The 11,617-nt window shown below is 53.7% G+C and overlaps 1 protein-coding gene across 1 annotated transcript; it reads right to left on the reverse strand.

Moving 5' to 3' along the window:
- Window positions 1–629: 629 nt before the first annotated feature.
- On the reverse strand, window positions 630–11,611 carry SIK1 (salt inducible kinase 1). The gene is made up of 14 exons (XM_023518125.1): window positions 11,588–11,611; window positions 10,746–10,916; window positions 10,145–10,261; window positions 7,793–7,856; window positions 7,489–7,650; window positions 7,017–7,141; window positions 6,807–6,930; window positions 6,245–6,468; window positions 5,850–5,996; window positions 5,475–5,597; window positions 5,144–5,360; window positions 4,254–4,535; window positions 3,568–3,799; window positions 630–3,173 (listed from the first exon to the last, which is right to left on the reverse strand). Exons 2-14 carry the CDS (start codon window positions 10,899–10,901, stop codon window positions 2,807–2,809), a joined length of 2,340 nt encoding a protein of 779 aa, XP_023373893.1. The 5' UTR covers window positions 10,902–10,916; window positions 11,588–11,611; the 3' UTR covers window positions 630–2,806.
- Between the last annotated feature and the right edge of the window lie 6 nt (window positions 11,612–11,617).

Consider the following 11,617-nt stretch of genomic DNA (forward strand, 5'->3'; position numbering starts at 1 on the left):
AGACCCTGATTTCAATTCTTTCCTTTTTTTTTTTTTTGGTGGAGGTGCTGGGGAATGAAGGTTTCAATTCTTTTGGAACTATTCCATTAAAAGGAATCGCTGGGTCATGTGGTCATTCTGTTTAATTTTTAGGAACTGCCACGGTTTTCTGTAGCAGCTGCAGCCCTTGACGTGCCCAGCAACAATGCGCTGGGGCCAAAGTGCGTAGCAACCCTCTGAGTGTGAGGAGGTCCAAAACTTACTAAAAATACTTGCCAAGAATCAAAATGGACAGCATTCTTTGTTCTTGTGAACAGCGAAAATTGGCCCCATTGCTACAAAGTGGTGGAGACTATTAGGCCTGGAAGTAGTTTGGCTAGGAGAGTGGGATTCAAAGAACGCCATGGGATGGGGGGTGTGCCTGGGCGGGCAGGAGAGAACTGGCTGCACCTGGCCCGGGTGTTGTGACCTTGGTTATTCAGCCTTGGGCCCCCTGACCACCTGTCACTACTGCTAGGTGGGGTCTGTCTACTGCTGGGACTAGCACACACCCTCTCCTTCACCTGAAACACCTGTGCCCCCTAGGCTGGCCTCCTCATGAAGCAGTTCCGAGAGATGAACCCAGGAAAAAGACAAGGTTTCTTTCCCCACAAATATTTTATTTAAATATTAAATTAAAAAACATACATTAATCATTTGGCATACATTTCTCATGTTAACATAAGAAACAAAATAATTCAGTTATGGTAAAAAAAAAAAAACCCTATGTACATTGAGTTAGATGGCACAGTGTCCTCACACGGCCACTGCGTTGAGAGTGCAGAGCGGCGTTGCTGAGACCCACAGGACACACAGCACACACTCTTCAAAAACAAGACACAAAAACATGACTTCACTGTCCTCCAGAAGAGGTTCTACAGCAATGAGGAGAAACACGAACCACTGTGAAAGTAAAGTGCTCATAGTTGCTTCAAAGAGGAAGCACACGGTGGCGGCGAGGCCTTTGATCTGCGCGTTAGAACAGACATCTCGGCAAAGGGGGCCTCTGTGAAATGAGGGCAAAGGGCCTGCTGCCCTGGACGCCGGCTCCTCTCCCGCTCTGACATCTTCCCAAGTCAGCAGGAGCCTGTGGACTTTGCAGCCAGGCACCAGGCAGCCCACTCCAGACAGCCCCTCGCCCCACGTGAGACAGTCACAGAGCGCAGAGCAGTGGGGGCGGAGTAGCAAGCTCACCCATGGCAGGCAGGGCACAGACCATCTGCTGGGCACTGACCGCATGGACACGGACCCCATGCGCCAGCCTGCTCTGCCTCCTACCCTCAAGTAACTGGGTCAATCTTTGGCTTTTAAAAATACCCACTTTCCCCCCTTTCCTAACAACCCCTGTTTAATACTGCAGGTTGTGAGAAGCCAAAGTAAGTTGAAGGCACCTGGGCTGGGTAGAGGGACGGGAGCTTGAGACAGCGAGTGGGGAGCAGCACGTTTCCTTTGTTGCATTCAAGAGGCTTCTGACGCCGGAGCCACCACCTGAGTCTCCCTGCCTAAGGTGAGCCCAAACCTGTCCGGTCAGGGCTGCCCTTCCTGCACCTCCACCCAGCACTGAGGGACAGCAGGCCCTGTGGCCCCTCCCAACCACAAACCTGCTGCTGCTGGGGACGCTTCCTAACATGACCCAGGGAAGCTGTGTCAACCAGGAACACAAAGGCGTGGTACAAAATATAAAAAATAAGTAGTGTATATTTGTCCCTGTTTATATACAGATACAGTATTTGCTCTTAAAAGACAAATAAACAAACAAACAAAAAACCAATGCTATAAAACACTAACTTTACCTTCCTGGAACAAAAGCCTAGCAACACAAGCCCAGCCTGGGTCTGGGGCTCTGTCCCATCCCCTGGGAAGGGTCAGCGAGCCCGGCTCCCACTGTCCTGTTCAGTCATAGCCTACCAACACTGCACCGTTGCACTCAAGTCAGGCCTTCTTGTTGGACCCTGATAGTGAAATGCATAAAAACTTCATTAGCAGCAGAGACAAGACACGGGCACAGCAGAAAGAAACTCCTCAGCGTCCTGATGGCCCTGGGGTCTCTGGGCCCAGTGACCCCTCCCCACTTTTAGGTTCTTCCTGTGGTTCCTCCAAAGAATCCTGGAAAACTGACTCTTGGGCAGTTTATAAAACTTCTCATGTAAAATAAAAAAAAAAAAACAACTGTCCTCTGGGTTCTGATTTCAGGGGAGAGAATCCAAAGAATTCCTTGATTAATTCACCTGGGCCAGCCATTTAGAGCTGTTTTAAAACTGATATATAAAAGCAAAAAGTTCACAGTTTCATAATAGCATAAATGTTTCAAGAAGCAGATTAACTGTTACCTAAAAACGGGATAGTAATCAACACACACACACACACACACACACACACACACACACACAGCCTGCCCAGGTAATCCCATCACCACCCCAGAAAGCCGTGGACAAGGAGCTGAGGTCCCTCTGCCAGGTGGCTCCTCCTGTCCCATCACCCCACCTGTACAGTGGTGCTAGCCAGCCACCGTCTGGCACCCTACTCCTCCCTCCTGTACACCCGCCTGCATGACACACCCTAGATTATTATTTTTCTTCAGAAAGTTTCTAGTCTCTACTCATAGTTGAGGTCACTCAGTGCAAGGAAAAAATAAAACAAAAAATAAACTGAAAAGCCAAAACACCTAACGTATTGCTTGTTTCGCTTCTAGAAAGTTCTTGGCTTTGAGTGCGATAACATCTTCACATACTCTAAAGTTATTGCTTGGAAGAGTCAGTCTCTACACTCAAGGACAAGGGTGGGGTCCTCACTGCACCAGCACGAACGTCCCCAGCTGGCAGGAGGTCAGGTCCTCCATCTCACAGTCCCCCTGTGGCAGTCCTGTGGGGTCATAGCCTGGAGCCAGCATAGCCAGGTGCGGTGGTGGGGGCATGGTGGGGAGGGCCGTTGGACGGGCACTGATGTGGAGGTGGGTGTCAAGCAGCCGTGCCGCTGAGGCCACCGGAGAGATGCTGGCCTGGAGAAGGGGAGGTGGCAGCAGCGGGAGCCCAGCTGTGAGGAGAGCACTGGGGAGCGGGGTGGCCCCAGAACCATCGCAGGGACCGAGCATGTAGGGCTGGGGGGCCTGCTGGCAGGTGTGTAGGGCAGCTGGGTGATGCTGTAACTGGAGCAGCCTGTGAGGACAGGAGGACAGGATGGGTCACTCAGCTGGCTCTGTGTTCCTAGCCTTGCAGGCGTTATCAGGTTTCCAGGTGGCCTGCATCACAGGGCCCACCCACCCCATGGAACTGCTGGCAGGACCAACAAGGGCTGGAGTCCATGACTAATACCTGAGCAATTCCAGACCTTCCATCCCCACCTCGCTCCTCCAGCGTCTCAGACGCCAGCGAGACTTGTTCTCACTCACTGCCATGGGCACCCCTTCTGGGCCTCCCCAAACCAGCCCTGCCTGCTGCCACCTCTGCCTCCTCCCAGTCTCAGGTCCCAGCAACCTCACACGCCTGCCCAGACCAGGGACAGGAGAAGGGAGCACCTGCGAGAGGTGGCCACCTCAGGGCCAGCACGTACCTCTGCTGCTGCAGCACCTCCTCCAGCAGGCTCCGGCCCTCTCGGCCGCTGGCTGTGCTGCTGTGCAGGCCTGGGCTCTGCGCGGGAGGGTGGAAGGGGCTCAGGCCTCCCCTGGTGGCCCGGCTAGAGGGTGACTGGCATACCTGGCGAGCCAGCCCCTTGATCTTGTTCAGCCCCAGAAACCCTTTGGTCCTTGTGGTCTTCCTCAGCTGTTGCCGAAAGGCCTTCAGCCCTGTTGGGGGGCAAAGTGGTCAGCACCTCCATCTCCTGCTCAGGATTGATGGCCCTTGGTGTACAGGGGTTTCCCTCCTTGGGAAGGAGTCAGGGAAGGATGGGGTTGCACACAGGACTGTGTAAGTCTGGCTCCTGAGGCATGGGTGGGCACGCAAATGGGTCCCCCCAACCCCATGCCTCCAATTCAGGAAGTGTGGCCCTGCACAGACATGTCCTCTACACTTCTAGAAGCAGCCAGCAGAGGCCGTTTGTTAGGAGGGTCTGAGTCCAGCCCAGCAGACCAGGACACAAAAGCCAGGGCAGCAACTCTAGCTGCCCAGGACACTGCCAGTCCCACCTGGGCCTAGTAGAGGATGAGGGATGTCATCTGCCATTAAGACAAAGTGACCTGCTGCCAGGGATGGCACTCCCCTGGAGAAGGTGGAAGTGAGTATGGAAGGAACATGGCTTACCCTGAGTCAGCGAGGTGTCCGACGCCCTCCGGCCCTCCTGGAAGCTGACAGGGAGCAGGGCGGCTCCTCCCAGGCCCCCCTGAGCCTGCAGCACAGGAGTGGCAGACTGCGACCCCAGGAATGGTGAGGCCAGTCTAACTGGGGAGTAGGTGCCTAGAAGTCCCTGAGTGACCAGGTCGCCACTGAACCCTGTAGGGCCTTCGCTGGCAGAGAAGGTGGGACAGCTGTCGGAGCTGGCTCCTTCTGCCGGACTTGCTGCGGCGGAGGGGGAGACGATGATGCCTGTGGAGAAACGTGCACTCCTGAGCGAGGCCCCTCACTCCCGAGGCCGGGCAGTCAGGAGCACTGACTATGTGGCAGAGACACAGGCCCTCCCAGGCCTTGGCCAGATCGGTGCAACCCACCACTGATACAGACAGCAGCTGTACTGGCTGTCCCCTCTCTCCTCTCACCAGGATGGGAAAAAAGATGCCCACTGGAAGCTCCAGCCCATGTGGCCCCAAAGGCAAGCCACCATGGGGGTGCAGATGGCAGGTCATCAGTTCATCAGTGAACCTCAGACCCTAAGACACAGAAGAGGCCCAGGGCCAAGGACCTGCTCTCCCAGTGCCTGGAGGTGGCCCAGGGTGCACCCTGCTATAGACTAAAGTCCACTGTCTCCTCAACCAAAATGACTCTACACAGGGCCTCAGTGTCAACTGCGTAGTCTCAGAGACTGAAATAAATAGTAAATCCTGAGGCTCTAAACAGAAGAAGTCTCTAAGCAAGGAAGGTCTGTGCTACCTCAGTCCACCACAGCCATCACCAAGGAAGGTCTGTGCTACCTCAGTCCACCACAGCCATCACCAGGAGCCCACCCAGTGTCTCCCTGGGCCCCCAGGGACACTTACACGGAGGAGTGAGTGGGGAGAAGCGGGCAGAGACCTCTGCCAGGGTGTGCCGCCGGCCTGTGCTGCTGGGCAGGGGCTCCTGGCTCTCCTGCTCCTCTTCCAGCCCTGGGTCCTGCCTGGCCTCCTCGCTGATGGCCGTGTCCAGCAGGCTGCTGGGGGAGATTGGGCGGTGCCGGAACACTCCGTTGCAGTTGGTGTCCACTGGGAAGAACAGGGGCTGCAGCAGAGACAAACCAGTGACTTCCTGGGGCCTCTGAGGCCCGGGCACGTGGGGGTGACACTGCGGGGAAGGAGGTGGGCCTTCCTCAGGCCTGGCGTGGGGCTCACACACCTGGAGTGAGCTGTGGAGGTCACAGTCCATCTCAGCTTGCAGGACGGACTGCGCCAAGGTCTGGGGCTGTGGGCACAGCAGGGTGACGCGGAGAGGGTCAACAGGGAGACCTTCCTGAGGCACCTAGGCGGACAGGAAAAGATGCTGTCAGCTGGGCCAGGCTGGGCTCAGGGCTGTGCTTGGCCACTGGCCCGCGGATGAGTTAGGAACCAGTGGCTACTGGTGGGGCTTAACCCCCAGCAGAGCTGCCAGCACCCTCTTCCCCTTGCTGCCCACATGGGCCCCACCCACACAACTCACATGCCTGAGCTGGAGACTCACAGCTCAGGAGATACAACCCAAGGTGAAACTGGGAAAAGACGCCTCCACCCTTACCTCAAAACCACTGAGGTCAGAGCTCCTGGGCCGGTGCTGCCTGGCAGGCCCAGGGCGGGTACCCTGGGTGCTCCGATACTCCTGGAGTCGCTCGAGCAGAAGGAAATAAATGGCAGCAAAGTGGTTATAGCTGCGGTTCTGCAACGACTGGAGAGACAGAGAGAGGCAGAGATTGGAGAAAGGGTGGCCACCATGGCCCACTATGAAACTGTCCCCAGGTCATTTCTGGGTGGCTGAAAATATCCCTCGGAGCGGTGGACAAGTGGCCCCTACTTAAGCCATGCTTCCATTTTAACTCAGAGGGTGGACACCTGCCTCTCCTGATAAAGCCACCCAACACCTGCCCTGGTGCGCGGCCTGAAGAAGGCTGGGGCAGGCGGGAGCACAGCACGCACCTCCACAGTCCTCTGCCGGTCGATGCCCAGGGTCTGCATGATGCCCAGCACCTGCTCATCAGGCTCGCCCAGGGTGGAGCTGCAGCTGTGCGCTGGAGAGGCCAGGGAGGCCTGCCGCAGCAGGGCGGGGTCCGCCTGCATCCACCGGTGCTGCCGGATCTGGGCAATGGTGATGCGCTTGGCGGGGTCCACCACCAGCATGCGGCGGATCAGGGTCTCGCAGTCTAGGGGTGGGGACAAAGACTCAGCCCCATGGCTGGGCCTGTGCACATTTCTATCCGCCACCTGACCTGGGCCAATGTTTAAGTGACTGTCCCTAGTAACTCAAGGCCGGGAGCACTAGTCTGCACCATGGGCTCAGAATGGCCACCCAAGGAAAGCCACCTGCTAGGGATCAGGCCCCAGGAAGCCAAGCTTGGTCTTCTAAATGTCTGCCAGGCAGAGCCATGATGACACCCCCATTCTGCCGGGACACACACTTGAGTGGGTCATGGGTCAAACAAGCACTGCGTGTGGTGGCCAGGGGGTCAGTGTGCCTGTGGTATGGACACTGCTCACCTACCTTGGGACATGAAGAAGGGGATGCGGAACCGGCCCTCCAGCACCCGCTGTCTCAGAGTCGGAAGGTTGGGCCCGTCAAAGGGGAGGGAGCCACAGACGAGGACGTACAGTACAACGCCAAGGCTCTGTTAAGGACCAAGGCCCACACGTCAGCACCCAGCACCCTCCCCAGAACGGGGCCTCCCTACCAGTCCGGTGGGCTCAGTCTTACCCAGACATCCAGCTGGGGGCCTTCATACTCCTTCCCCTCAAAGACTTCCGGGGCTGCATAGGGAGGGCTCCCACACCACGTGGAGAGAGGCTCTCCTGGCTTGTAGAAATTCCCAAATCCAAAATCTAAGAGGCAAGGAAAAAGAAAGATAAAGTTAAACCAGAAACTGTAGGGGCTGCAGTTCAAGGGTTGCACACAAAAAGCTCGAGGCCCTGGCGGTAAGCTCCCCTCACACCCCACGGCACGGCGGTGCTCTCGGGCGGCTCCCCTCATACCCCACGGCACAGCGGTGCTCTCGGGCGGCTCCCCTCACACCCCACGGCACGGCGGTGCTCTCGGGCGGCTCCCCTCACACCCCACGGCACGGCGGTGCTCTCGGGCAGCTCCCCTCACACCCCACGGCACGGCAGTGCTCTCGGGCAGCTCCCCTCACACCCCACGGCACGGCGGTGCTCTCGGGCGGCCTCCTTGCCTGCCAACTTGATGTCCATGTTGACATCCAGCAGCAGGTTCTCCGTCTTGAGGTCACGGTGAACTATGTGGTGGCTGTGGCAGTACTCCACGGCTGACAGAATCTGCCAGAATGTCTTCCTTGCTTCCTGCTCACTCAGGTGCCCGTTGGAAGTTAAATAATCTGAAGAGCAACAAGAGGAAGCTGTGTCCTCAAATGCAAAGTCTGTAGAATGTGAGGCTGTGCGAGCCCAACACCACCCGAGCAGATCCGGGTCATTAGCACCATTTGATTTTAGCAGATATTAAAAATAAGCGTGACTTACCAAACATTTCTCCATTTTTTGCAAATTCAGTAACAATGTAAAGCATATCCTTTGTTTCCATAACCTAAATAAAAAATAAAGACCTAACATTCAACCACAAGAAAAAGGAACACACTAATGGTATAAATAATCCACTTGAACCCTGATAAATTTTTAACTTCTCTGAGACAAGTACATTCATCATGTAAAAAAAGGGAAAATAAAAAGAAATCTTTGCAATAAAACAAATAAAGGGGATTCCTACTCAGAAAGAGAGCTGCACAAAATCAGAGAGGAGCTCTCCACTAACTTGTTTGCCTATCCTGGTAAGTCTTTGCTCTCACAGATGAGAGTTTCCCTGCACCACTGTACCTAACAGCTTGCCTTGCACGCTCTTGAGGACCTCGCGGCTGCAAGATGCAGATGTCAGAGAGACTGGTAGAGTTCTGCTAGACTTTCTTCTAAAAGCCTAGTAGGCAACAGATGATACCAGCCAAAGGCCAGGGCAGGGTGAGTAACAGATAACAAACACACCAGTCCTACTTGCTTTATCAACAAGATAAATTAGGCCGTAAGAAGCCTGCTTTGCCAGGTGAGCTGTGCCAGCCTGTTCAGTGTATAGCAAATACAATAGCCAATGTCAATATAACCCTTAAAAATTCATTCATTAAGAATTTTATTTCACTTAAAGAGAGATTTAATACATAACTCATGCCTGTATTTTAAAATATTATGTAAAAAGATTTCTGTGGGTTCAAAATACAGAGTTATTCCTTTTAAAAGGCACTTAAAACTGCTTTGAGCTATAGATCTAATAACAAAAATGTCTTTAAGATTTGAGTAGTTTGGCTAGAATTTCAACTGCCCCTGCACCTAAATTCGTGGCAAAATGACACACAGGAAGACCACTTATCCCTCTCCCTAGTCAAAAAAAAAGGGAGAAGGGCAAGGAGAATTCTAAAGGAAAGAGGGACGTGTCTCAGCAGGGTTCCGGGGCCCAGGCCAGCTGGATGAAAATTAGACACCAGCATCTTCAAAACCAGTGGAATAAAAATCGTGGCTATACCACCAAACTCTATCGTCTCCAGACAGTTAAAGACACAGTAGCAATAAGAAAATTCATCTCCAGACAAGAGCTCGGCATCCATCACACAAACAGTGTCCTTAACTGAGCTAACTCCACACGATGGCCAAGTGGAAGAACAAGAAGAAAAGGGAGGTCCAACACTAGGGATCAGCCCTTCAGCAAAGTCCAAAACCAAACCAGCTCAGCCCACTCCCGCGGAAAGGAAAAGGGCCAGGCACACAGCACAGGGATGACATCAGCGCCCTGGAGGAAACTTCTTATCTTGGCACAGAACTTGAAAATGACAACAGAACAAAACAGGAATCCCAGGTGCACAAGGCATGAGTCCTGCGCTGTTGTGAAGCACAAGTTCCAACACCGCTACCTTCATTTTAGTTGAGTAGAGTCTTTTGGGGGGTAACTTCAAATCATAATTCTCTCTCCTATCACCTTGGCAACCCAAGTGCTGCACACTCACATCAGATTCATATGGCACTGAGGGATGAGAGGGATTCTTATCTAACACCACTGGATGAAGTATTGAGCATCTGCAGAGTTTATTCTTCTGCAAGAAGACTTGATTTCATCTTTGCAAAAATGGTCATTTACCACTAGGGAGGTAAGTAAGAGACTGCTTTACTGTTCTAGTTAAATTAGTACTCATTTCCCAAAGATACAATTTATCAGTTTAACTTGTGAACAAAAATAAAGTCACAAAATAAACCAACAGACAGACAGGGTGAGGCATGTTCCTAATGTGGCCTGGATGACAAGTTCCTGCTCTAACTACAGCAGAAGTATTTTCATCTCTCCAATCTTCCTGGAAGAGATTAAGTAGGGAAGACAAATGCTCACTAGTGCCTTTGAAAAGATAAATTAATGAAAACCGGTAAGAGCAGCTGGCTTTAAAGCTTAATAAATATCTGCAGGGGCTGGAGTTTCTCATTTCACTCCAATTTGTCCTGCGGTACTGAGTGCCTGACCTGTGGCAATGCCGTAGCTGTGGTTAATTGTTTTCACAGTAAAACAAATTTAACATCAGGTCTCTACACACTTAAAATGGCAACAAGTTAGAATACTAAATACAATTTTAATGAATCGAATCTCTATCATGATCCAAAAGCAAAAACTAATTGTAAATGCATCAGCACAGCTTACAAAAATCAATCTATTTACCTTATATAACCAACTTCCTGACTCCCACACACACCCAAAAGAAGGGGCAACCTTCAGAAATTTCAGGCTTATGTTGCTGAAAATTAAAAATAATACAGTTGTAATGGCACAAGGCGAAACTGAGCCCTTACCTGGTAAAGCTTTATGATATGAGGATGATTCAGAAGCTTCATGAGCTGAACCTCACGATATATTTTCTCCAAATTGCTTGAATCTAATCGTGTTTTATCAATTATTTTTATTGCAACCTACAGATTTTAAAGAGAAAAGGGTATTTTGTTTTTAAAAAGAATCCTCACTTAACCTATTTTACACAACTCATTTTTTGCAAGTTAATTTCTCAATCACTTTATGCCTCCAAAATATCACAAAAAGTTTGGGAGAAAATAACCAAATAACCACTAAGATTACTTAAAACAATGAAAGTTAAGTGTCTTAAGTGTTTATAGGTTCACTTTACAGGGCTTTAAGTCTGAATCCATGAACCACTGCCCTCCTGGGTTTTTTTCTTTTGGTCATTTTCCTCTTTACTGTCTCCTAATATTTACACAAATTATGTAGAAACATAACATAAAGCAGCATCTCCTTTACCAAACTAAAAACTGTCACTATGACATTTAACCCTACAGGGGCTCCTCAAGGAGGGTCCACCCGCCTCGGGTCAGGCCGCCCAGTCGCGACCCCGGGCCCAGAGGGAGGCCTCGCCCCGCTCCAGCCCCGCGACCCACACACCTGCGTTTTAGTGACTCGATGCCGCGCCAGCTTCACTACAGCGAAATTGCCTTTGCCCAGGGTCCGCTCCACGTCGTAAAAGCCCACCCGGAGGGGCTTCTGCGGGCCCTGACCCGAGCCCGCGGGGGCCGCACTGAACTCCGACATGATCACCATGGCTCCAGGCTGCACCTGCGGGCCACCCAGGGAGCGGGGTTAGCGCCTGACCAGCCCCGGATCCCGCCTGCGGACCGCTCCAGCCGGAGCGCTGGAACCCGTAATCCCCTCGGGACGTGGGGACCCGCTCCCACACCTGTCGCCGGCGCTCGGTTCCTCTCCACCTCCTCCGGACCCCTTTAGCCCGCGGGGCGTTAAGGACCTCCCCGGCCGTAGGCACCATTCCGAGACCCGCGGCCTCCGAACCCCCCGCAACCGGAATACCCTCTCCCGCACCCGTGCCCTGCCGCCCGAGGTCGGTTCCATCTCGTCTCCTGACCCCTGAGGCCTCGGGGCGTGCGGACCCACTCCCACACTTGTCCCCCGCCGTCCACGGTCGGATCCATCCCATCCGCGCGGACCCTCTCCCACCCCCGCCGCCGCTGTAATCGGTTTCATCGACTCCTGACCCCCGAGCCCACAGGGCGCGCGGACTCGCTCCCACACCCGCCCCCCGCAACAAAGGAGGACGAGTGGGCTGGGGGAGGCCGGCGTCCCGGTCCGCGACCCCCACGAGCGCACCTGCGGGGTCGCCAGGGGCCCCCCTCGGCAATCGTAAACCCAAGCCCCCTCCAGGCCGCCCGCTCGGAGCCCCCACGGCGGCCACCTCCGCCCGCCCGGCGTCCGGCGCGGACCAGCCGCCTCACCTTCTCCGCCCTCGGAGCGCTCGGCCCAAG

This window comes from Otolemur garnettii, unplaced genomic scaffold (genome assembly GCF_000181295.1).
Source record: "Otolemur garnettii isolate 467f Iridium unplaced genomic scaffold, OtoGar3 scaffold00128, whole genome shotgun sequence".
Lineage (NCBI taxonomy): Eukaryota > Metazoa > Chordata > Mammalia > Primates > Galagidae > Otolemur > Otolemur garnettii.

Coding starts and splice junctions, on each gene's coding strand:
- SIK1 (XM_023518125.1), bottom strand. CDS start 10,901: ATGGTGATCATGTCGGAGTTCAGTGCGGCCCCCGCGGGCTCGGGTCAG. Junction 7,651..7,792: donor AAAAAATGGAGAAATGTTTG/GTAAGTCACGCT, acceptor GTTGCTCTTCAG/ATTATTTAACTTCCAACGGG. Junction 4,536..5,143: donor CTCCCCACTCACTCCTCCGT/GTAAGTGTCCCT, acceptor GTTTCTCCACAG/GCATCATCGTCTCCCCCTCC.